The sequence below is a fragment of the Nelumbo lutea genome, chromosome 1, assembly GCF_056320005.1.
Source record: "Nelumbo lutea isolate HS-2025 chromosome 1, American lotus-T2T, whole genome shotgun sequence".
Taxonomy (NCBI): Eukaryota; Viridiplantae; Streptophyta; class Magnoliopsida; order Proteales; family Nelumbonaceae; genus Nelumbo; species Nelumbo lutea.
The window spans coordinates 201,517,385-201,545,138 of NC_142684.1; the positions used below are offsets into that span (position 1 = coordinate 201,517,385).

Here is a 27,754-nt window from a genome sequence, read left to right on the forward strand (position 1 = left end):
CAAAGGGGAGATAGCTGGGATCCAGGTGATGTTATTCTTCCTTATGGGTGGGCACTGTGGAAAGGTATTCAAAGTAGCAAATCAAATCTTTTAAAAGGAATAAGATAAAAAAATTGGGCATCATAGTTTCCAAGGCGCCAAGGCGAGGCTAGGCAACTTGAGGGACCTTGTCACCTAGTCACCTAGTCACCTAGATCCTAGGGTAGTTACCATAACCATATTTCCTTAATAATTATCCATAATTTTCACAAGTATAGAGTTCATATTGAAGTATAGAAAATCAACATATTCGTGAGAAGAAAAAGAAGAAGGAAAAGAAAATTCAAAAAATATAGTAGTAGTAGTAGTAGAAAGTTTAATAGTGCCTATTTTATAATTATAATGTCAAAAATACATAGTACAAAACTGCTTGGCAATTAGGCGAGGCAAGCCTCAAAAGGTGCCTTGTCGCCTAGGCACCTGCCTAGGCGTCGCCTTGACAACTATGTTGAGGATGGTAATATTTATTTTTGATCAGTGAAAGATAATTTTATTAATTTAAAAACAGATTACAAGTACTTTCCAGAGCGATACAGTATAGAAAGTCCCCAGAATACAAAGATCATCTATCCTCTATTTTAACACATTCAACAACAGTACTAGTAGAAAATGTGTTGATTAGACAAAATTTTAAGTTCTTCCTTACTTATTGGTTCAGGTTTTAAAGTCTTTGACGGTTCAATACAGGATTTAGCAATGTTTGTATTGATTAAACCCTAACAAATAAGAAAATAATAAAAAGAAATTAGTATATAAACGCACAAAATGAATATTTTAGTTTAATAGTGCCTATTTTATAATAATAATGTCAAAAATACATAGTACAAAACTGCTTCGCAATTAGGCGAGGCAAGCCTCAAAGGGTGCCTTGTCACCTAGACATCACCTTGACAACTATGTTGGGGATGGTTTTTTTTTTTTGGATCAGTGAAAGATAACTTTATTAATTTAAAAACAGATTACAAGTACTTTCCAGAGTATTACAGCATAGAAAGTCCCCAGAATACAAAGATCATCTATCCTCTATTTTAACACATTCAGCTGCAGTTTTGCCCAAAAAAGAGAAGGCCTATCAACTCCCTGTATTGCTAAAGTGTCTGCCAATCCATTTTCTGTCCTTTAATCTACCCAAATGTAGAGATAAATTTCTTGGCCAGTAGTTCAATCTCCCTGGATGCAAATCTGTAATTCCATGGTGCTGAGCTCACTTGCTTACCCCAAGAAATGACTAACAGTGAGTCCCCTTCTACTTCCAATTCTCTTCAAACCTTGTAAGAGTGCCATTGTCTCTGTGTGAACCAAGCCTCTATACCCAATTGGTCCTGATAATAAAGCCATAATCTCTCCAAGATGATTTCTGAAAAACTCCCCCTATTCCAGCCCTCCCCGGGTTTCCAAAGGAACTTCCATCAAAGTTCAACTTCAATTTATTTGGCTTTGGCAGTTTCCAATCCACCTTGGTTCTTTCTTTATGCATTTCCATTTGTACCATCTCCTTCCATTTTCTTATTATATCATTTGTCAAAACATCTTTGAAGATGTGTAATGTCTTTACCCAGTGTGGAGATCTGATTTTTACAGTTCCAATTACCTCCTCTTTAGATCTGCTTTTCTCAGAGAAATCCTTTGATTTCTTTCTTCCCATATGGTTCAAACTACAACTGCTCTTGTTGCCCTCCATAAGCATTTTGCCCTTTCTGTTGCCACAATAAATTGGGTCTGAAAAGGATCACCACATCTTGTGGAGGATTCCATCTGCATCCAATAAGTGAGGAAAAGTACTCCCAAATACAAGATACAAAGAGCAGGAAATCAGTAAATGAGGAAAGGTCTCACCACTAGCCAAACAGAGGATACAAACATGAGGATAAAGGCACTTTGTTGGCCTTCTTTTCTGTAGCAAGTCATAGGTGTTAATCTTTCCAAGGAACACTTCCCAGCACAGAGTCTGCACTTTGGGAGGGATTAGCTTGCACCAAATTTCTTTCACCAGGAAGTTCTCTCCTGTGGGTTCTGGAAGGGTAAGGATATTGAAGGAGGCACAAGAGAACAAACCATCCGAAAAGGGAGCCCGTACTCTATTGTCTAAAGAATTTTGAACCAAGAAGACCTTATCCAGTTTTGAAAGTAGAACAAAAAGAATCACACTCATTATCCCTCAAACCCCTTCTGAAGCCAAAGTCCTAGTTTAAACCAAGTTCTGAGAGTGAGCCAAACCTGACAACAAGTTCAGCCTTATAATTTGATAAAGCATAGAGTGTAGGGAATTGTTGTTCCAGGGGTGAATCCCCCAACCAAAGGTCTTCCCAAAATAGGACCTTATTTCCACAATCCACATCATATCGGATAAAATTAAGAAAAGAAGTACCTCAAAAATTGCTTTCCAAGGGGAGTTCGAAACTGCCTGAGGTGCTAGTTTTGCATCCCAGCCGTTGTCTGCTACACATGGATGCTACCAATGATCTTGTTCCACAATCTGTCGCCTTCTAGGGAAAATCTCCAAAGTCATTTTCCAAGGAGAACTGTAATCCTCTTAACCAGATTCCCTAGACCTAGTCCTCCTTGATCCTTGGTTTTACAACTTGTTCCCATTTTACCAGGTGGTCTTTCTTTTCATCTCCTAGTTCCCACAAGAAGTCCCTTATTATTTTTTCAAATTGCCTTCCAATTTTTACTAGGACTTTAAAGGTGGACAGGTAATAGGTGGGCAAGTTAGCTAGTGTGGATCTTATCAAGGTTATTCTTCCCCCCATAGAAATGTAGTTCCTTTTCCACATGGCTAACTTCTTTGCAAATCTTTCTATTATTGGTTTCCAAAAGTTATCTGCTCTCAGATTCCCCCCAAAGGCATGCCAAGATAATCTAGAGGCCAGTTCTTTACCTCACAGCCTAGAATTCCAGCTAACAAGCAAACCTCTTCCTCTCCCAAATTCATACCTGCCACACAACTCTTTTCCCAATTAATTTTTGCCTTGAGGTTCTCGGGAAACAGTCCACTAGGGCTTTCAAATGTCTTAAGTTGGATTCCAAATAGTCCTCACAAAAAACTATTATATCATCAGCAAATTGCAAGTGAGTCACCACTTGGCTCATTTTCCAGATCAGCCTGCTTAGTACCTCAACAACAAGGGTGAAGAGGAAGGGAGAGATAGGGTCTCCTTCCCTAGTCCTCTTTTGGCCGGGAAGAAGTCTTGTGCCACTCCATTTATCAGAAATTCAGAATTGAGAAATGACCCGGTGCAGCCTTTGATCCTTTTTTTTTCATTTTCCACCCAACCCATTTTTTTCTAGAAACACCAAGAGAAAAGACCAGCCCACCATATCATAGGCTTTTTCTGGATCTAATTTGCACACTAAGCCTTTACCTCCCTGTTTTTTCTTTTTTGCCACAAGGATCTGGTCAATTATTTGTCTCCCTTCCACAGAAGCTCATTGATTTTGTGAGATTACCAAGGGTAATATGCTCTTGAATCTTCCCACCAAGACCTTAGCAATTACTTTGTACAAGCTACCCACAAGACTTATAGGCCTATAATCCTTTGGAGATCTAGCTTCTTTCTTCTTAGGCACTAAAGTAATGAATGTTGCATTTGTTCTTGAAGAGATCTTCCCTTTAGTGTGGAATTCATTAAAGACATCTATCAAATCTGATTTTATAGTTTCCCAGTAATCCTGATATAATGCCATGGAGAAGCCATCTGGTCTAGGGGCTTTAGATATCTCCATTGAGAAAATTGCCTCATGAATCTCTTCAACAGTGAACTGCTTTTCTAGGAGAGTTACTTGTTCTTCCGAAACTCTAGTCCAACCCAGATCCTCTGCCTCCAAACTCCTTTCACCTAGAGTGGAAAAAATTGACTTGAAATGATCCACAGAAGTCTTTACTATGTCATCCTCTGAATGTAACACTTGACCATCCACCTCAACACTATAAATCAGTTTTTCCTCTTTCCATTGGCCATCGAGTGAAAGAATTTAGTATTGCCATCATCTTCCAAGAGCCATTTACATCTTGATTTTTGTCTTCAAGAGATTTCATCTCTCCTCAAAATTTTCTCTATTTCTACCTTTAGGTGCCATCTCTCCAACCTTTCTCCTCACTACACACTCTTGAAGCCTCCTTTTGATCTAAATCCTCAATCCTTTTAGCAATTAAGTCCTTTTTTTCTTCAATTCTCCCAAACTCCTCTTTATTCCAATCCTTTTTCCTTTCTTTCAACCTCTTCAATTTTTGAAACTTCTAGCCACATGTTTTCGAACCTAAAAGGTGTGGGGCCCCCAATGGGATGCTCTTGATCAAGACACAAGGGACAATGATCTGAGGTTACCCTAGGGAGTGCCTTCAAAATTAAGTTTCCCCAAAGATCTTTCAGTCAACGAAAAAAAGGAATCTATCAAGTTTAGAACACACTTGGTTTTGCTGAAAATTAGACCAGGTAAAGGAGGCTTGCAAGAGGTGGGGTTCTTTTAGCTCTGGGGATTCAACCACATCATTAAATTTCCTCATAACTGCTGCAAGCCCCTCCCAAAACAGATCCCTTTCTCTATATGAGTTAGGGACATACACATGTGTTAATACCCATTCATTTTCACCATTGACCCTCTTGGTTATTATTTATTGACACTGAGTACTGCCCAATTAATTCTTCTGCATACTCCGCCTCCTCATTCTTCCAAATCATAAGAATACTCCCAGAGGCGCCCCAATACGGGGCAAATGACCAACTCAACCCCCTACTGCTCTAAATGCTTCTTATGAGAGTAAGGTTTGGGGATGGTAATATTTATCAAAAAAAAAATGGGGATGGTATGAGAGTAAGGTTTGGGATGACCTCTGGTATGAAGAAATAGGTTGAAAGAGATATATCATGGGCTTTTCGACTTAACTGTATTTCTTTTTCTTTTTTTGATCAGCATTTTTCAACTAGGCTGTTAACAAGGAAGCTTTGGTGGCAGACTTGTTGATGTTTCAAAGTGGTACAGCAGTGTGGTCTCCTACTTTCAAGAGGAACTTAAACAATTGGGAGGTAGAGCAATTGGTTGATCTGTTGCATAAACTTTATAGTTTTATACCAAGATGAGGGGAAGTTGGCAAAAGAGAATGGAGATGATACAAGGATAGCAGTTTCTCAGTTAAGTCTTTTTATAGTAAGCTAGTGGAAAGGGGGGAAAGAAGTTTTCCTTGCAAGAGCTCCAATGAAGGTTGCTTTTCTTATGTGGACGACCTCTCTTAATGAATGTTTGACTAGAGATAATTTACTGAAAGGTGGAGTTCTAATTGATAGCACTAAATGCATCTTCTGTAATGAGTTTTTAGACATTTTTATGCATTGTTTTTTTGCGAGAAAAGTGTGATACAAAGTTTTTAGATATTTTTGGGTTACACTTTTGTTTTCCAAAATCTCTGGTCAAGCCTTTTAACCAGTTGGCAGTTGAACAGCCTGAGTAAAAAAGGGAAATTAGTTAAGAACGTGATTCCTCTGGCAATATTTTGGACCGTGTTGATGGAAAGAAATGGCAGGATTTTTTAAGCTTTGGAGAAATCAGAAGATATAATTGTAAAGGAATTATGGGGTAGAATTCACTCTTGGGTTGCAGTGAATAGAATTTTTACATATATACCATATAGCACTTTTTTGAATCCCACTTGGTTATTTTTGTAATGATTGAGCATTAAGGAGTGTCTTTTTATTTATTTGGTCCAATCCCAAATAACCCTCCTTTTGATCTAGCAAAGACATTTAACACCAAAACAAGTTGAATACTTTTTTTCATTTTTGGTTCTTTTGACTGCGAGATTATGCTTCTTGAGCTCCAACAGATCCCTAGTCTCCCCATTACTTCTTTCAGATTCCAACACTGTGTTATCATTGCTGATCTGCTTCCAAAGCTTCACCCTTATCATTGCTGATGTCCATTGGATGTTTGTCCATCACTAAGGTCTTTTAACTAGTGTAACGTGTGTAAATTGAATGATGAGACTGCATACCATCTACTAATCCTGTCCGTTGGCTTGTTATATTTGAAATTGGTTTCTGGCTCTTTTTGGTTGCAGGTGGGATCTGCCTGTCAGTTAAGATACGTTGTTTAACGCTTCAGTGGTTCGAAGTCAAAAGAAAAGAGGTAGAATAATGTGAAAATGCACAAGAGCAGCAATGGTATGGGCAGTGTGGGAGGAAAGGAATGCAAGGATATTTAAAGAAAAACAAAGGAAGCTCTAACTGAAAAGATTACAACAAGAGTTTCGCATTGGGTGAGGGCTTGGAATTGTTTCCTGATTTCACAGTCAATGATATACTTAGACAATGGGGGAGAGGAGGACTCCAGCATTTTCCTCTAATAAAGACAAAAGTTGTAGAGGAGTGGGCACCTGCAGGCAGGGAGTGGTGGAAGCTGAATTATGGCGGGAGTTAGGGCTGTTCGTAACAAGACCCAAACCGACCAACCCGGTCTGGTCCAATCCGAGTTGGCCAGTTTTTCTTTAGCACCGGTCAATTTTGGGTTACAGAAAAACATAAACTGATGGTTTGGTTCGGTTCGGTTTCGGTTTTCGCATGTGAAAACCGAAACCGAACCAACTTAGATATATTATATATATATCTGATATATTTCAGTTTTAATATATATCTGATATATATATATAATTCAGATATATATTTGTGGAAATATATATATATTTATTTCAGCTTTATTTCGGAAATATACATATTATATATAAAATTCCAGCTTTAATCCATCAAATCATTTTTAATTTCCAGGCATCCAGCCTTCGCTCCATAGACTTGAACCCTTTACCGTTCACACCGGGAGAATCATTCACAAAACCGACCCAAATCGACCAGGTCGGTTTTACTTAGTATTGGGTCGGTTTTGGTTTCATTTCTAGGTAAACCGACCAGGTCGGGTCGGTTGGAAAAACGCCAATAAACCGACCCAACCCGACCCGTAAACAGTCCTAGCGGGAGGAGTATGTGTAATCCTGGGTCATTAGGTATCAGAGGTGCAAGAAGGGATGAGAGTAGAAGTATCCTAGCAATATAATCAGGTCCCGTAAGAGGAGACTCAGTAAGGGCAGAGTTAATGGCAGCAAGTTTTAAAGCACAGAAAGCCAAGGAAAAGGATACTGAAAGATTGATTATTGAAGGTGATTCTAAGGTGATCATTAGCTGGCTATCGGAGGAGGCAGCGGCTGCATGGTGCTTTAGGAATGAAACCAGACGGTTTAAATGGTTTTCAAAGGATTTGCATATTAAAATTCAATGGATACAAAGGTCTACTAATAGCTTGGCTGGTGTACTGGTAAAGCAGGGAGTTAATACTGGGAAAAAACACTATCAACTTTTCTGTCCTTTTTGGATTAGCTGGCTAGCCACCCATTACTTTATTTTAATTTTTAAGTGCTTATGTAGGGAATGTCAATATTGTTTTACATCATCACTTCAAGGCAGCAAAAGTACACATTAAAATTTAGAGAGAGAGAGAGAGAGTACAAAGGGAGAAAAGAAGAGTAGAAAAGAATTAAACAAAAAATGGTAGAAGAAAAGATGCCAAATAGCCCAAACCCTGCCAAGCTAAGGTGCACCAATACCAGAAAACATCACCAGGCCCCATTAAACCCCATCAAGAAACACAACAGACGCATCGATCAATTTTTCCCTTTCTCTTTAATCTCCTCTTTTTTCAGATGTCTTCTGGTTCTCTGCTACTAATTAGCCAGATTAGTTTTATCAGTATTTTTCCTTTTTTGGTTAATTAAAATGCTAATCTCCTAACTCCAAATCAAACTTCATCTTTGTTTCCTGGGATCCAATTAGCCTCCATCTGGCTCCTCTTTTTTGCATAGTAATATAAATCGAACTTTTTTGAAAGAAAGAAATATAAATCATACTTCAACTAGTTCCAAAAAAAAAACTTCTGTTTCATCATTCTCCTTTGTACTTTTAAATAGTCTATCCATTAGAGAATCACTTGAGCACATCGGCACATCCTAGTTTGACTGACTGAGGGTTTTGGAGCACAAATTCAGATTTCGTGGAGGATGGCATCCTCTGCAATTTGTTGGTACCTATGGTCTATGGAAGGATATAATCAAACTCTGAGGATGAAATCAAGCATATTATAATTTTTGGTGTTCTTTCTCTGAGTTCAAAAATCAAAATAGTCATTTTGACAAATGGTTTCATTAACCAATAAGCCATACTTCATGGCAATGGCTTTTGTTTTAAGTAGAGATAATGGAATGCTGGCCCTTCTTTCAGAACTTGAAGATGTGCTCATTGGGCCAGATTATAGGAACCAGACATCATGGAAGGAGGAACCCAAAGGGAAATTCTCTGAAATTATTCTATGTTGCCTAAGCTAAGGGTATGACAGAGATAACTGGTATGGATTGCATTTGGGGAAGACCTTCAAGCCTCGAGACATTCATGTGGTTGGTATGACAGAGTTAATAAGGTGCACAATCCCACTACAGTTCACCTAAACAACGGGAGATGCAAATTCACAACTGCTGTCATGTGGAAATCAACCAAGGAGGACAATTGCTTCACCCTCTTGTCCAGCGACTTCATTCCTCAGAGAAATCTTTTGCCCTTCGTTCAGATTTCTTTTTTTATCAGTACCCTTGATTCAGATTTATTAGTCTTGTCTTTCCTCAATAAGTGGTTCTGTCATGGCCCTCCACTTTGATTGGAAATAGGGTGCTATCCTCGCTATCCTTTAGTTCATGGTTCCTATGCTGATAATCATGAGATTTTAAAGGGATGTAAACAGATGGTATTTTTTATCAGTAACTGTTTGAAATTTTATAAATTATGAGTGAGAAAACTGTAACTATCCTGTACAATGCTGGCAATCACCGAAGGTAGATAGCCTCAGATAACCACCGCTTAAAGCCTCAATTACAAGTCCCCCACTGGAGCACTAGAAACCAGAGCATTTGATCTCTTGATGTCCCTTGTTTTGCCAGACCATGTTTGCTGATCAAGATATTCATTTGACACTTATTTTCAGCTCCTACATTGGCTTTTTAATCTCCTTTAAGAGCATGTGTGTACTTCCAACGTCTATCCCAATTTCTTTGCAGCCACCCTGTTATGAAATGGAAGTCACCTTCAATGATTAGATTCCAGTAATCCAACTTTGCCCTTCTTAAACCCCATAAGACAGCATTCAATTCCACTTTAGTTGAAATCACCTAGCCTAATATTGATCAAAAAAGATCACCTAGCCTAATATTGATCAAAAAAATCACCTAGCCTAATAGGGCCAGAGTAAATGGCTATCATATTTTCATCCCAGTTTCTGATTGCTTCCCCAATACCAGAAATTCCTGATTGCCTAGGTTGCAGCCATTAAAGTTCAAACTTTATAAATGTTGGAGGTGGTAGGCTCCAATGAATGATGTCATCAGTCGTGAAGGGTACAAATACATCCTAAGTTTTCACCCAGCATGCAACCTTAATGGATATGTTGTCAACCTCTCCCTTCTTTTCTTGTATCTGTTTATAATTTTTAATAAAAGTTCAGTTATTGATCAAAAAAAAAAAAAACTTCCTACACACACCACAACATGACAGCTCACATGTATCTCCACATAATTTTGCCACCATTTCTTGAGGTGAAAAAGGAGGCTTCAAGCAGATAATATTTTATGGCTTGCAAAAAATCTTTGCTATATCTTTGTGGCAATTAGGGCTGTCAACAGAGTCTGAGTCTTACACCCAATCCATTTACATAATCAGATTGGATTCAGATTTTGTAAGCTTGCATCTATTTAGAAACCAGATGAGATGTGAATTTGACCATATCCAATCTGATTAAGATCCAAGCCCAATTAAATATCATAATATACATATTATATAATTACATGTATACACACACATATATATGGATGATATATAATCATATAAAGTTTATAGTTAAGAAACCAAGTATTTTCCATTTATAAAAATTTACTTTAAAGTTAAGAGTGATTAATTTGTTAAATTATTTTAACGTTTCTTATTATAAAAACAATGAAATGTACTTGGACCAAATCTGGATCCAATCTGGAATCTGATAAGATCCAAATCCAGCCCAGGACCCCTATATCTAATCAGATTTTAGATCAGATCAGATTCGAATGTGGCTGGGTCCAACCCAATTAGGGCCCTAGTGGGGATGTCAGTAATTTGTTGATGGATTCAGATGTTGTTCCTTTTTTATAAATAAGATCTGTATTAATGAGAAGGAGGGAGGAGAGGTTTCACAAAAAAATAGAGATTACAGATCTAGCAATACAAACAAAAGAAAACACCATGATCACGCATGTACTAAATTACTAATATCCACCAATACACTATAATAAAAGTAATTGGCCCAATGACGAGGGCCATATGTTGTAACACTTTTCTGGTTGCAGGACCTTTCTGTAAACCTTCATAATAAAAGTCTAATTACCAATAAATAGACATGTTCATGGGCCACGTAGCCCAATGGGCTGACCCATTCTAAGTTGGGCTTGGACATGAATTTAGGCCCAGGTTCGGACCCAAAACACCAGGCCGGGATCGGACTTTCTAAAAAACGCCCGAGCCTACTTGATGATATATTATATAACAAAAAATATATTTTATTTATATAATAAAAAATATATACGCTATGCTTTTTCTTTATTCCTCTTCTTTTTTTCAAGTCATAGTGATATCTTTCAATATTTTTGGGTTTTGAGGTCTTTTAATATAAATAAAACAGTTTTTCATTGAATAAAAAAGAAAAAATATTTTCCCAAATTTCTGGTGGGCTTCAAACCCGGGCCCGGGCTTCGAGCTTTATATGAGGGGCAGGCTCAGGCTCAGACTCAAGACCTGGCCCGATGGTCGGACCAGGCTCGGGCTCAGGCCTGAATGTATTGCGTTAGCACAGAGACAAAGCCGGGCCCGGCCCAGCCCATGAACAGGTCTGCTCATAAAAAAGGTCACCTTATATAACTACTCTCACACAAACATAAACCCAAAGACCATATCTTTGGGTTACACATAAAATATCCCTATATATTTTTTGGTCATGGCTACAGTAATAATAATAATAATAATGTTTTTTGGTGATAAAAATAAAATTTATTAAAACGAAAAAAAAATAAATTACAAGGGAGAGTGACCAGAAGTCACTCGAAGGAGAACAAAAACAAACACCACTCCAAACTCTCAAAACAAGAAACCAAACCAGTCGAGCCTCAACATGATCAACAAAAGCCAAAAGCCCAAAAACCACTAAAAATACAACTCACAACAACCAAGAAACAAGCACCCAAAAAAAAAAAAGTTAAACTCAGAGAGAATAAAAAAAACTCAAAACAAAATCACTTCAAAACCCCATGAGAAAAAAGAGCTTCCCTCGAAAAAACAATACCACAACCCCATCAAGCACTGCAACCTCTAAGCCACTGACCACTAAAAACTTCTATAGGTCTTCTTGGTCTTCTGAATATAATAGTGTAGCAAATCCATTATTCATGAGCATTGTATCACAGGTGTTGCCAAAGGATTGCACTTATGACATTAAAGCCTAGACACATACACAGACAGACAGAGAGAGGGAAAGAGTGTGTGGTATACATTTCCATTTGATGTTTCAGAGAGTTGGCGGGTCCAGGCATTGGAAAGATTGATTGAACCATCTCTCAAAGATATTGCAATTCCACTTGTTGCAGTTGAATGAAGGGATAGGTGCCTGGGAAAATAAATGAACAAGAAAGGTCCAGTAATTGTTGGAAATAATGGTACAGAGGATTCTGAACAATGAAGATAAATTACAGAAAAAGTAATCCTACCGGGATGTTTGTACCCCAATAAGTGCTCGTAATCCAGCTGAAGCCATGAATTCCACAGAAGCAACTGAAGAAATTTGGTGCCTCAGCACAGCAGTGGCAGCTCCACCACCAGAATTTCCAGTAACTGCCAAGTTTCCACCAACGGCAATGGTGTTGCACTTGGATATTTGAGACTGAACTTCAGTAGACATAGCCATTCTGACATTTATACATTGTAACTGAACATAAATGACCAGATCAAAACAATTTGCAGAGTTATTCTGATGCTGCACATAACAATATCTTCTTTTTTTGGAAAGAAAAGGTAATATATAGTGTATTTCCTTTGATGCACATAATAATACCTATTGCAAAAAGGTATTATATAGTGTATTTCCTTTGATGCACATAATAATACCTATTGCAAAAAGGTATTCATTGATGATGAACAAAACAACAATATCCTACTACTATAAAGTAATAGATGTGGAGTAGAAGTCCTAATAAGGTCAAGCATTTGAAAATTGAAACAGAAGGGTATGTAGGATAAAACACAGGAGAAGCTTGTCCAATAAGAACTGAAAAGCATGAAGTAGCCCCGAACACTAGTTGGAAAATAACAAGAAATAAAAGGCTGATGAGTATTCCTTCACAACTTCTGGTTGTACTGTTTCTCTAATATTAATGAAATTGATTTCCTGAGTTATTAAGCAAAAAAAAAGGTTGATGAGTATTGAATAGTTTCACCTCTGGCCTTATATAAACCTTATTGACATATTATCAAACAAAGTTTATCCAGGATTTTCCCGCAGTCTCAAGGGTGACTTTTAAGAGGAAATTAATGAACATCACTAGTGTATTTCTAAATCCCTGCACTCTTCCAATTCGGACAAAAGACGAAGTCTAAGCCAACACAAAAGTCAACTTTTGGTCAAAAAACTAGAAATAAAATTCAACCAAAACACACATCAAGAAATTAGAAGTTATCCATAAGCAAGACCTTTCTATCAAACATTTTCAGCAATAGTTTTGAGTCAGATTGTAAAACAAGATAACCTAAAAGAGAAGCAAGTATACCCCTTCATAATGCCGCCACCATTTAGGAACTGTGGAACTGACAAGTTTGCAAGAATTGAACCAGAAGGTCTGACATGGGCTGAGGCCTTTTCTTGTTCCTTTCGACGTCGTAATCTTTCAAACTCTTCCTTGATCTCTTCTGCTTTATTCAGCTTTGGGCCAAGCTCCAAACCTGATGTTAGTCCTTCCATACCATAAATATCATATATTTGCCTTTTATGTTCATCTGTTAAGATTTCATATGCTTCACGAATCCGTTGAAAGTTCTCTGTAGCAATGTCCTTCATCTGAAACAAGCATGTGAAAAAACACATCCTTACATAGTAAATTAAAAAGAAGCAATGATTATTCAACAAGAGAGAATTATCAGTTCATATGAACATATCACATGATATGAACACCAATTCAGTAGGAAAACGAGTTACAGCAAGAAATAAAGAAAAAGTAAAAGAAAAAGAGGATTAGATCACATATTGGCATGTAAAGAAGTTATGAAACAAAAGAGTGGTAATACAATAGCCAACAAGAATCAAATACTTCCAACTATGAGAAGAACTTCAAATGCATTTTGTTTAATCACTTGCAAAGACCTACCACCTTTAGTAAGAAATACCCAACAAATCCCAAGTAACAGAAAGCATACAATCACCCCCAAGGGCTGGGAGGAGGACACTACAACTGAGACATCACTTAAGCTCCCAAACACGTATCAACTCCCTTCTAGGGAGAAAATCGTGCTCACATGGACAGGTAATGCATTGAAAGAGAGAGATGAGCAGATTGTGTGGAGACCAAAATTTAAACACCCAACCATGCATGGTTTTGTTCTCCAATTTTGAATTCATGAAGATTGATTGCAGTGTAGCAGATGCAAGATGGTGGAAAGCATGTACCAATTGGAAGTTTGCAGTCAAGTCATATATGATGCAATAATTTGTTTATAGCAAAGATAAAAAATTATTAAAACAAAATGGAAAAATGTAACAATTACTGATGAAGAGGTTTCACCAAAACAAGTTACAACTAAACTGTCCAAACACAATACAATCAGCACCCAAAAAAAACTTAAGAATTGCATCACATAATTCCAAAGTTGCCCATAATTTATCCCCAAAATCCTCCCTCTCAGCGTCTTTGAATTCTGCATGTGTTAACACCCAATCCACAACCAAAGATTCAATATCAGCCACAAGTTTGTTTTCCAGTTATTTTTTGCCACAAAAATGCATCTACTTCTTTCCTTCCAAATACCCCAGCACATTGCAAAGGGTATAATGTTCTGGAATATCTTTGCTTTTATATGAAAAATCTCCTTTGACTGAGATAGAGCTGAACATGTAACCTGAACCAATAAGAAAAAGAACCCCCATACAAATCCCACTATCATGCAATGATTGAAGAGATGTGAAGCATCTTCTTCTTGATCATTATTACACACTAGACAGATCCTTGGTAACTGATGGCCTCTTGATTTTAGATGATCCAAAGTTAAAAATGCTATCAAGGGACAATAGCCATGCAAATGTTTCAACCCTTGGAGAGATCAGATTACCATACACACCTACAACAAATGTACTTTACACCTGCTCCCTTACCAAGGCTTCACAAAAGCCTTGACAGAAAATTTCCCATCCTAAGACAAGCTCCCTATCTCAATTTGGATGCAATGAATGCTGAGGGTGATTTAAGCAATTCCATTTAGCACAGATAACTACCACAAAAGGGGGGTTGGAATTTGGAAGCTTGCAGGGCTTTTCAGAGAGAGTAAGACCTTGGGCATCCATGTTGAATGTTTGACTTCAGACTAATGTTAAATACTATTTTAAGGCAGGCTTCAAGAAAATTTTGTATTTTGTGTCCTGTTTCTGACATGTTACAATCTACGCATATGTTGAGGGACCTTAGTTTTGGAGCTTTTCTTTCCCTTCCTGTATCTCCCATCTCTTTCATATTAAAGTTCCCCGTGGTTAGTGGTCATATATGTTTCTTGTTCATAGTGCCTTAAATTTACTTTAGAGTATAAAAAATATATATATATATATATATATATATATATATATATATATATATATATATATATATATATATATATATATATATATATATATATTCTACATTCACATGGAATGCAAGAGAAAATTCAGACTATATTCTTTCCAGAGCATATGATTTCTTATCCAGCTCATAGTTTTGGAATAAAAAGCATTGATTAATTCTGACTCAACTAAAACTTGGAGAAAGAATAAACTTAAGAAAATGGAGAATACAAAATAGACATGAGAATGAGATGGAAAGAATTATATGAATTACTCTTTTTTTCACTTATTTTAGAGCAAAAGGAATGGGGGGGGAGCGGGGGGAGGACTTTGCATATCATCACCATTATCAACTAAGCCTTGTCCATACCATATGGGGTCAGCTACATGAATCCCATTTCACCATTCTGTTCTGTTGGGTGTCATTCCATTTTTAAATTATGGTGCATAAATCATTTCTTATTATTTCTACCCAAGCCCCTTTAGGTCTGCTAACCCCTTCAACTTGTAACAGATCAGGAGTTCAGGACTTTGCATCTAACCTCCTAAATTTAATCTAATCACTTGAAAAACACGTATATGTAAAATGTCCGGTAAGCGGGAACACGAAATCCAATTTGACAATGTCGAACCCCATAAATAGCAGCTTGCGATGTCTCCTAAATACAGTATAGTAAATTAAGTTGCATACCCATGCTCTGAATGAGACAAATTCCACAATATCCATTTCATGTGTGTTTTTCTAATGATGGATTATTCATTTCGTATGTGTTGATCATCGGATTTCGGGCATCCGTTATGAATATCACAATTAGATCTATTTCACATATTGCAGTGCTACAAGAGAATTATACCAATAAAAAAACGCTCAAGGACAATTTTTGAGCTTCCCAGGAACCAACACACCATAAATTTGGTTTTGTATTGCATTAATAATTTTATAGAGTTGCAAACACATGAATAGTGTCGGCGATACATTAGAAAAAAAGAAATGCTTTACCTGTGGAGATTGGTATTTATCGGGGTGGTAGATTTGTGCCCATTGACGATAAGCTTTTCTTATTTCTTCGTCTGATGCTTCTGGAGATATGTGAAGTAGAGCGTATAGCTCTCTGTGTGGGGTTTCTGTGTCTTCTTCCTTCATACCTTTGCCGAGTCGAGAGAAGGTTAGGGTTTTACAGACGGCACATCAGGTGGCACTGAAGAAGCCTTGGCCTTGGGAAGTCACTGTGAACTGGGGCTTGGGGTTTTAAGGGTTTTGGGCCTTTTGCCGTGCCGTATGGAGAGACAGGAATACCATACTTGCACGTAGTAAACCATAGCCGTATCCTATTTATGGTCCGTTTGAGAGGGCTGAGCGATTTAGTGAACCGGTGCCCGTGAGAGCTGAAGCGCAGCGGCTTCCGGCTTTCCGATGCGGCCCTACGGGGGCAGCCTTGAAGGTTGGCACGTATAAAAACTGGGAAGATTGTGGCTGTTTGGAAAAGAACAGCTTGGGCTGTCTAAAGATAGAGGTGTTCAATTCCACTCTGGATATGCTACCCAAAAATTATTTTCACATCCCAACAGTTATCTTCCCAAACCCCAATAATGAGAAAAGGCAGATATACTCAATTCCCGGTTTGTGATACCTTGTATGCAGGGATGTGGGAACGATGTTTGGACAGCAGATCCCATAAAGCACATGAATGAATTGGAAACAGTATTAATCTTCTACCACCAATAAATCACATTCTAACACCATTCCAACATGATCTCAGAAACCACACATCTCACCACGAGACTTGAACCCGCTAGGATGTGTGGTGTCATATTATATTGGAAGGGTGCTGGAATATATTATATTGAATTTGGAATAGTTGACCACTTTAGTTGTTCAGTGGATTGTGGAACCAATAATGAGGTTCCACACCAGTATTAAATTTATGGGCCGGCCTATGAATTTAATACTGGTGTGGAACATTATCATTAGTTTCACAGCTGGTTGAATAGTTAAAATGTTTAACTAAATTGCTCCATTGCTCAATTCATCCTAGTTGGGAATGTCCAATTGAAAAAATATGATAAACGAATACCAAATCAAGTTAACCAGTTTGATAGATTGGTTTTTTGTTTTTTTTTTTTTTTTTTGTTATGATTTTCATGTAAACAATATGAAGTTTTTTCAATTGGGAGAATGACGGTTCAGCCCCAAGGTCAGAATTTCTAGGCCCAAAGTATAGTTGGGGTAGGTGCCAGTTCGGAATTGATGCAAATTTGCGGTCGGGCATTAGTGTATAGAGTGGGGGGTTTTGACATTTTGAGTGTTTATATCTTTGTAGTGGAATTCAGAAATATGCATTGGACTTGTCTGTACTTTTTTCTGTAAATAATTATCTATAGTGTAAAGAAAAAATATAATAATTAGATATCTAAATGCAACCAAAATAAACTAGACAACTAATAATCATTATAAAAAAATGCATTAATCTTCAACACACAACTTCAGATGACTTAATCACTCTTAATAATGTAAATTATAAATATATTGGTCTGTTCGATTAACTACTAGCTTTATTGTGGGTTAATCAAAATTGAACCGAAAAAACTGAATATATAGGAAAAACAAACCAACATAATCAACTATTTGGATTTTCGGTTGCCAATTATGGGTTGATTTTTTTGTTTTTTGTTTTTGTTTTGCTTTTGAATACAGGTTAGATTTCGGATTTTCATGAACACCAATTTTTTTTTAACGTCTAAAGGCAAATTCATTTATACAGAAAGGGAAAAAATGCAATTATGAAAGCATACTAATTAAACTTGGCAAGACAAAAGCAGGTAACCAAGAACAATGGGAAAAAAAACTCGAGAAACCTCTACAAATGGCACAAACTCAAGAAACACTAAAAAGGTTGGTTAGATGCCTCAAACATAGTTGAACTCAAGCGTGTCTTCCTACCATTTTAGTAGCATAACATTCATAAAAGATGTTGGAGTGGTATTCAAAATTTAAAGAATTTCACTTCCCTCATCTTTGCCTTTTTTACTTTTGTATTTTCTCTCTTCTCCTCTCTTGCATGTAGTTAAATAGCTCTTGCCCCACATTGCTCTAGAAAAGAGATAAAGTTGAGTATATTAGTAGGCTTGCTTCCTCTATGGGTAAGGTCCCATAGGAGAAAATAACTATATATCACTACATGCACATGAAGGGGGTTGGAGTACTTTTCACATGCGTGCCTTGTGTGTATTGGTTAACCCAGTGACACATACCAATGCACACACAACACACTTTCCCTCGTTGTCAATCATCCATATCTGAACATTATCTTTGAGTGGTTCGCATAGGTCTAATCAGCGAGTGACCAAGTGGCATAACTCAACAGTTATGCAACACTGCTATGTTTAGTTTGGAAAGCGTTCACCAATAAACTCCAATATGCCTTCCATTTACTATATTTACAACAATCTTAAAATCACATTTATGGAACCTATCTCTTCTACCCCTCTCATGGGAAACCAGATACTATCAATAGGTATCGATTTATCTAAGATTAAACATTTCATTGGAACCAACTGCAGGTGTTAGAGACAACGCCTTTTGTTTGTCTTATAATAATTAGGGGTAGCCTTCGTTTTGATTGAACTGAACCCACTGAACATGGAGGAACCAACCCATTCTAGCTCATGACTGACTACCTCTGTAATAACCATATCCTGAATTGCATGTCAAATGAAGTATACAATGTCTATTGTTTCTACAATTTTGTCTAATAAATTTTGAATGCTTTGAACAAAAAATATGCTATGGAAAATGTCAAAAATAAAAAATGTCATTGCCAATTTTCTGTATTTTACCATGAATAAAGACATTGATGTGTTTGCCAAAATAGATGAGTTTCATGTACTTGTGGGGAACTAGATGAGGAAGGCATGATACTTCTAGATGAATTTGTTGTTAGTTCTCTCTTAAAGAAATTGTCATATACATTAAATGATTTCAAAACTAGTATGAGACACATGAGAAATGACACTACTTTAGATCAAGTAGTGGTTTGAATCAAAATAGAGAAAAAAAAATAAAGAATGATGAAGTTCAACCAATATGGTGGAGGAAATTACAACAAAATTCAAAAAGAACTTGAATGTAAAACCAATATGTATCAAACCAGACATTATAAGAAAGATTGTCATCATCGAAAGAAGAATGACTCTACGAAACGAAAAGTCAAATTGTTAGGGGATGTTATTGCAGCCATGATAATCAAGGCAAACTTTGTTGGTAAACCAAAAGAGTGGGTATTGGACACCAGTGCGCATAGGCACATACGTAGGGACTATGGCTCTACAATTCAAACTAAGGGCTCGTAAGTCTTCATAGGAAACTAAAGAAAACTTATAAACTTCAAAAGTCATTGGCAAGGCAAAGGTGCTCATGAAACTAACATTGGGAAATATCCTAATACATATAAGTATACAATTCATTATAAATCTGGAATGGATGGTTTTTCATCCAAGAAATGGAATCTATTTGTGCAAATAGATTGAAGGTGTCACGTGCAAATAATTCGTGCGTGCGTGTAGGTAGGGCAGAGGTCGATCACCTCTCTCGAGGGGATGGACAAAGGCAGGTTGCCTTTGGAAAGAGCCCGATGGAGATGCTTTATCACCTCTCTAGAGGGGATGCTTGCCGAGCAAGTCACTATCCTCTCTTAATTCTCTCTTCTCCTACTCCTCTATTCCAGTTCTCTCTCTACTCTTCTCTCCTCTCTTAATTCTCTCTCCTTCTTCGATTTCTCTCTCTATACTCTTCCCTCCTCTCTTAATTCTCTCTTCTCTAGTTCCTCTCTCTCACTATGCTAATTCCTCTCTCTTTGTATCTCTCCCTACTCGGTTGCTTAGTGATAGTTGCAGTTGCAGAATTCGTGGTTCCAACAATCGAAGAAGATTGATGAATGAGAGTCTCTTCTTCGAGATGGTTCTTCCCAAGTTCAAAGGGAGAGTCTCCCTCTTCGAGAGAGCTCATTGTTCTTTCGAGTCCAGCTCTATTTTGCCATATGAGAAAGAGTTGTGTTTTGCCATCCGAGGAAGAAATCTGTCAGCAAAATTCGGCGACCCAAAAGAAATTTGAGGCAGTATGCATTATACGTGTAATGCATGCTGCCTCGTAGATCTCCTGTCACTTGCGCTGCCTCGTAGATCTGTCGTCATTGCTCGTTGCCTTGCATGCATTATACGTGTAGTGCATGCTGCCTTGTAGATCTCTCGTCACTTGCGCTGCCTCGTAGATCTGTCATCACTGCTCGTCACCTTGCATGCTACTGGGATCTGTCTCTTCATCACTTGCATGCTTGGCATCCATAATCATTTCTTCTCCTTCTCTCGAAATCCATAATCATTTCTTCTCTTTCTCTTGGGCATATGTATTGGCATGCTGATCTTTATATATATTGCTTCTTACCGCTTGGGGGTTCTTCCCGTTCTATTTTTTGTTTTCCATTCTTGCCACTTGGGGTTCTTCTGTATTGCCGCTTGGGTTCATTATGGTGTTCTTCTCATGTTTGTATATGTGTTCTTCTGGTGTATCTATTTTCTATGTGTTGAATTGTTTTTTTTTATTGCCAAGTTCTTCTCGTTGTTGCCTGAGTTGTTCCGGTTGTTGCTTGGGTTTTTCTGCCTTTTACTCCAGGTTCTTCTCGTTATTGCGTCATTTTTATGTTCTATATTTTTATTTTTTGTAGAAGAGGGTTAGATAGGGAGAATCCCCCAATCCATTTACTTTCTTCAATGGTGACTTCTTTTTTTACTGGAATATTATCGAGGTCCGTTGTGGTTATGGATGGTGATGTAGCGATTTCTGGACATGTATCATTTTTTTTTGTTAAGTACCTCATCATTTCGTCTGCTCCCAAGTGGTCGATGACTCAGAGGCTGAAGTAGAGCTCCCTAGTGTAGCGCAACCCGACTGCTCCCTATAGAAGATGATCTGCTTATCTTTGTAGATGGCGGGAACTGAGGAACCTACAAGAACTGAATTAGAAAACCGGGGGTGTTTACCCGGTGAGGTCACTTCAATGGCTAAGTCAGCACTTAGTTGTGACATGAAAATGATATTAGAGAATGGGAGAGCTAGAGGGCAGAGATTACCATCTCATCTCATCTCTTCTTCTGCCCCTGGGGGGTGAGGCCTTTATATACTAGAGTCCTCATGGGTTTGGTGGAGCAGTTCCTAGATTCCTGCTATGATGGTACCTGTTTTCGTGTTAGGTGGGGATAAAGCCACCAACCGGTAAGGTTGCCCATTTCTATCTAAATCGGGGAGTGGGTGAGCTAATATAACCGTTACAAGTCATAATCCTATAAAATGCGGGGTACGGTGGTGAGCTCCTCGGGGTTGTCATGCGGTGGTTGGTCTGATTAGGAAGCGAGCTGCCTGTAAGGTGCCAGGCTGCAGGGTGGTGAACTGTCTAGGGGGTGCCAGGCTGCATGATGGTGAGATGCCTAGGAAGTGTCGAGCTGTCTAAGTTTCCAGGCTACATGATGGTGATCTTTCTGTAAGTGGCAAGCTGTCTAGTTGTCATGAGGTTGCACCTTGTTGTCATGAGGTGCCAGGTGTCATAATGTCATTGGAGGGTTAAATCCGCCCTCATCAATTGCCCCTCACTTTCGAGCTAAAAGTAACACGGCGAAGGGAGTAGATTTCTCCTTTTGGCCCAGAATTCGATGAGCTCGTAAACACGGATTCAGTTCCTTAGGCTCTAGGAGTTGCTTGGAAGCAAGCTGCCTGTAAGGTGCTAAGGTCTCTGCTAGTTCATTACTTTAGCCCTTAGGCTCTGGGAGCGACTTATAGTCCACTTTTGTTGATTTTGTCCATGCCGAAGAGGCAATTGTGTCTTAAGTGCCCGTGCCAAGGAGGCGATTGGGACTAGCTCGCCCATGCCAAAGAGGCATCTGGTTCTTAAGTGCCTATGCCAAGGAGGCGACTGGGGCTAGCTCACCCATGCCGAAGAGGCAACTGGGTCTTAAGTGCCCATGCCAAGGAGGCAATTGGGATTAGCTCACCCATGCCGAAGAGGCGATTGGGTCTTAAGTGCCCATGCCGAAGAGGTGACTAGGTCTTAAGTGCCCATGCCAAGGAGGCGACTGGGACTAGCTCGCCCATGCCGAAGAGGCGACTAGATCTTAAGTGCCCATGCCAAGGAGGCGACTAGGACTAGCTCCCCCATGCCGAAGAGGGGATTGGGTCTTAAATGTCCATGCCAAGGAGGCGACTAGGACTAGCTCGCCCATGCCGAAGAGGTGATTGGGTCTTAAGTGCCCATGCCAAGGGGGCGACTAGGACTAGCTCGCCCATGCCGAAGAGGCGATTGGGTCTTAAGTGGTATTTTAGCCCTTAGGCTTTGGGAGCAACTCGTAGTCCACTCTTCTTGATTTTCCCATGCCGAAGAGGCGACTGGGTCTTAAGTGATGAGGAAGTCTTTTACCAGTTCATCAGTTCGCGCTTGGGCTAGGTCGCGCCAGGTCGGCGCATGTGCTAAGCTGCCAGGCCGCTAGGCCGCGCCAAGCCGCTGGGTGGACGCCTTAGAGCTATGATTGCGCTGCATCAACCTCGTAATGCTAGTCACCGACTCCTACAAGAAGATACTAGGAGCTCGACCTTCGGGGGCAGCACTACTAACTTTAGGTCACCAGCTCACATGGGAGCCTTGGAAGGCTCAACCAGCAAGGGCGTCCATGTAGTCTATTGGCCGCCAACTCCCACGGAAGCCACGAAGTGCTCATATTTGTAGAGGGGACTTCATGAAGAGGACTAATGAGGTTTTATCTGAATTGAAAGTAAAGTTGGTAGAGTTGCTTAGTCTGTTAGCTTCCTGCATAGTCTTTGAGTTCATAAGAAATGGAAACTATAAAGCGAAAGCTTCAGTTTCTAAAAAGTAAGGACATAGCTTTCTAGGAGGAGGACTTAACTTTTTGTAGCATTTCCCACTGACGGTGCCAAATGATGTAGCGATTTCTGGTCACGTATCATTTTTTTTTGCCAAGTACCTCGTCATTTCATCTGCTCCCAAGTGGCCGATGACTCAGAGGCTAAAGTGGAGCTCCCTAGTGTAGCGCAACCCAACTACTCCTTACAGAAGATGATCTGCTTATCTTTGTAGACGGTGGAAGCTGAGGAACCCATCCTCCCTGCAGGAGATGATTTGCTCATCTTTGTAGACGGTGGGAACTGAAGAACCTACAAGAACTAAATCAGAGAACCCGAGGGTGTTTACCTGGCGAGGTCACTTCGATGGCTAAGTCATTACTTAGTGGTGAGCTGAAAATGATATTAGAGAATGGGAGAGCTAGAGGGCAGAGATTACCATCTCATCTCATCTCTTCTTCCGCCCCTGGGGGGTGAGGCCTTTATACACTGGAGTCCTTGTGGGTTTGGTGGAGCAGTTCCTGGATTCCCGTTGTGATGGAACCCGTTTTAGTGTTAGGTGGGGATAAAGCCACCAACCGGTAAGGTTGCCCATTTTTGCCTAAATCGGGGAGTGGGTGAGCTAATATAGCCATTACAAGTCATAATCCCAGAAAATGCGGGGTATGGTGGTGAGCTTCTCTGGGTTGTCATGCGGTGGTTGGTCTGGCTAGGAAGCGAACTGCCTGTAAGGTGCTAGGCTACAGGGTGGCGAGCTCCCTAGTGTTGAGCTTCCTAGGGGGTGCCAGGCTACATGATGGTGAACTGCCTGGGAAGTGCCAAGCTGTCTGAGTTGCCAGGCTACATGATGGTGAGCTACCTGGTTGTCATGAGGCTGCACCTAGTTGTCATGAGGTGCCAGGTGTCATAATGTCATTGGAGGGCCAAATCCGCCCTCATCAGATGGCATCAAGAGTTTTTCTCGTGTGCCAATAAAACATTAGCTTGATGTTTATTCCTAATGCAGCAGTAGATTATTCCTTTGTATGATAGTTAATTAGATGTAGAAATAATATTGGTAAATTATCACCGGCTATATGGAAACTTTCCTATGACTATTGAAGTAGGTATAAGTTTTTAAAAGTAACAATTGAAAAGCATTCCTTAATTGTTGATTAAAAAGGTCTTCCTATAATTTAAGGTACTTTTGACAGCTGTTAATCTTATAAGCTTCTGTTCTTTGTCAATAAGTGTCTTGTCTCCTAGAGCTCATTGTTTCATTTTTTACGATATGATGTGTCTCTCTTTGATGGATTTCTTTCTATTTGTCACCTGTCTAGTGTAACTAAGATATATGTGTACAGAGAAGCTTTAATCAGGTTTTGCATTCCTTGAGTTGCTCTTGGAGTTAAATAGCTATTCTCAATTACATCTATAATAATGATTTTTGGAAAAGAGGTCCTTTATTAGAAGGTTGTTCTAGCTGTAGGCTGTACACTATATCCGTTGGTATCTTCGGGTTTTTCATTGAGCTTGTCTGTGATAAACACTAAGTAGGTTCTTACTCTCTTCATATGCATTAGAAGAGCAAGCTCTTCGGTAACTATGTGCCAGACTAGTGGGGTAGCTCTAACTTTTTTCAAATTACATATTAGATGGTCATCTCCCAAATGGTTGGTATAAGGCTCACATGAGTTGTGCATCATCGGTTTGATCTTTTGATTTTATGAATTGCTCAAGTTTGGTTATGCAAATATTACTCAATAATCTCATATGGTCAAAACATTAAGAAAATTCCTTAGCAGCAAGATTGATCATAAACTTGTGATATACCATTTTTATATTGCATGAATAAAGCAATCAAGTGAACTACAGGGAGAACCCCCAAACTACAACAAAAAACTCCTTTGCTTCTATAGTAATATAGAAGCAATATATAGCAATCAAGTAAACTCATTTGGGTATATTTTATATTTTAGGGTAAATCCTTTAAAACTCCCGGGTTTTTTCTGAGAAGGAAAGGGTCTTAAACCTCTCCTAACCTTTGGGTATAAAGTACTTATAAGATTCATCCTTTAATCTATCGTTAGAAGTCTAACAACTGTTAATTTTGTTTTTGATCATTGGAATACCATTCAATATTTGATAAAAAAGGGATAAGTAGACTACACTCCACTTTAGAAATCTGAAGTGGTGTTCTCGAGTTGAATGATATCATTCCATTTTTCAAATACATAGTTATTGCTTGGTTTCCCTCTGATTTCTTTTATAACTTGCATTGTTCTCTCCTTTGTCATAGTGCTCTTGAAACTCATTTTTGCTTCTTATGTGTACTAGGCAAAGGTACCTGACATAGGGAAGTGCTTAGATAGCAAGCTTAAAAGGGTACCAGTAAGGCTTGTTTTTCATAATTGTATTTATGTTTTCCTGCTGGATTGTCATTACATTTTGATGCTTCTATCTAATATATTCTCCTAAATTTCATGTCTACATAAGGTTTTCATTTCTTTCTTGGTTCTTATCTTTTCCTTTTGTTGGGAGGGGTGTCTTGACATCTATATTGATTGTTTTGGAATCCCTCAAAGTTATGTGTTGAATATGTTACTTTGGTTATAACACAACAATTGAGGGGAATCTTTCATCTAGAATATTTCACTTTAAAATCTTGCATTTTGAGACAGTTTTTTTTTTTTTTGATAAAAATTAACATATTTATTAATGATCAAAGGAAAACCTGAAGTACCCAAGAGGGTATCAGGATCAATACAACAAGACAACAAAAGCTGACCATACAAGAATATACTCATATAGACACCCCTATTACAGCAGAACACCAAGACCTGGCATTACCCCCATTCAGTACCTTGTCTAGATACTCATGTTCTGGCCAAATAATTAGCTAGGGAATTAGCAAATCTAGGAGTCCACTTGAATGAGCAGTTCAAACTTCTACCTAGGACAGATGCCTCCCTAACCAAAAGTCTGAATCTCCATGGAAGGTCAGGTTCTCTTCAGAGTTTAGCAAAATAACAACCACCTTACAGTCCCCTTCAATTAGTAAGTACCTCCAGTTCTATGACTTAAGCAGCTTAAGGCTTTGAAGTAGGGCCATCAACTCTACTGTTTCCACCTTGGTCCCTTACCACAGCTCCCACACCAGACTCAACAGGATAGCCAACCTACTCAACACATTGCTCCTACCAAAGAATTTGTCAGCATGTTTGCACATATAGGGAATGAAATACTCAAAGAGGCACCTAGCCAGTGTGCCTATCTCACCAGGGGCCTAAACTATGGATTATTTCATGAGCTTTCATACAATATATTATAGTTTGGCAGTCTCCCTTCACTTCCACCACATCTTTTATTTCTTGCACCTTCATCAATTTCACACCTTGAACTAAAGCCAACATTTCAGCCCGCAAAGGATTACCTTGTCTAATTGCACCTAAAAAGTTGAGTACAATGTTTTCACCATGGTCCCTAACCACAATAATCCTAAGCTTACCAAATAGCACCCATCAAAGTTAAAAATGAGTTTCTCCACAGCTAGGGCAATTCAACCCGCTACTCTTAGTTGCCTCCTAAACTAGAAATCCGCCACAGCTTGCCAGCCCCTTAAAATGTCATTTAGGATAATTCCTTTGAACTTATCATATATTAAAACCCAGTGAGCAACTCTTATCATGGTGAGTTCTTACTTGCTCTGCTTGATTATACTGCTCTCCAAAAATACAAGCATTCCTTTCACTCCACAACCCCCATAACACTGCTCATCTTGTACATTGCCATAATTTCTTTTCCCCATGGGTGGAACAGCTCATCAGAGATGATCTAAAAAGGTGTGGAAATTCAGACAATGCCTCCAAATCTCTTCCAAACAAATAAAAAAAGGTATTGCCACACCTTAGATGAGAACAAACAATACAAGAGAATGTAGTTAATGCTTCAAAACTCTTTAAACAAAGAAGAAACACATGAATTGAGAGACCAATTTTTCTATTTTCTTTGAAGTACACCATAGTCTATGACTTGGTTAACAGCCTCCAAGCTTCTAGGTTAAAGTCAAATTTTAGTTTCAGCTTCAAAGAAAGAAACATATGATAAAAGAATACTGACACGGAAAAAAAAAAAAAAAAAAAAACATATGATAACAGAAAAAGATAAGCAGAGAGAAATGCTATAAATGTTAAACATGGAAATTTAGGCCTCATCACATGTGTGTCAGCATTAGTAAGAGAAACCTAAATTAGGGAGTGACACTGATAACTAGAGAATGCTCCACCAAAAACGATGTTAGTGGTGTAATGGAGTCTTCTCACAGGCTATCTGAATTTCAAGGTGCAAAGATTCATATCCAAATTCAAGAAAACCCATGGTAATATCACTTCAAAATAACAAAAGTTGTTCTCTAGAAGTTTAGATCCCAACCAATTGCTTCTTATGCTTTTAAGAATAGTAGACAATAAATTCCTTTCATTTTTTTCTAATAGTTAGCTTCTCTAAGCGGTCTACATTCAGATTTGGGAACCTGATAAGCTAGGTATAATCAATTAACAATTATTTTTTATTTGTTTAGATTTTTTGTTATGGTTTTGGGTATTAACGCCTAAGGGATGAGAGATCCATCATATGGATGGCCGAATCCTGCAGGAAGGTTGGGCAAAATTTCAAAAAAAATCATCTCCCTCATCTGTGAATCACATTCTCTGTTTTAGAAAATCTGCATTTTCAAGGATCAATCTTGAACCTTAAATCGAACCAGATCTGAAACCAGAAATAGGAAAGGGATATACCTCATATGGAGAAACAGTATCTCCCAGCGAAAGTGTTCACACCCAAAGAAAGACTCCAAAGACTGCTCCCACTGAAGATGACACTATGAATGTTGGGGCAGAATCAGCAGTGTTCGTCCAACAAACCGAACCC

The 27,754-nt window shown here is 38.6% G+C and overlaps 1 protein-coding gene across 1 annotated transcript in view; it reads right to left on the reverse strand.

Annotated features, from left to right (window-relative positions):
- The window catches only part of OWL1 (DNAJ heat shock N-terminal domain-containing protein), a 72,048-nt gene extending 55,526 nt beyond the window's left edge, over positions 1–16,522 (reverse strand). The window contains exons 1-4 of the mRNA XM_088962271.1: positions 15,944–16,522; positions 12,908–13,194; positions 11,852–12,049; positions 11,637–11,751 (exon numbers count right to left, since the gene is read on the reverse strand). Of these exons, the coding sequence (XP_088818397.1) occupies positions 11,637–11,751; positions 11,852–12,049; positions 12,908–13,194; positions 15,944–16,087 (744 nt within the window). The 5' untranslated portion in view covers positions 16,088–16,522. The remainder of the gene's footprint in view (positions 1–11,636; positions 11,752–11,851; positions 12,050–12,907; positions 13,195–15,943) is intronic.
- Between the last annotated feature and the right edge of the window lie 11,232 nt (positions 16,523–27,754).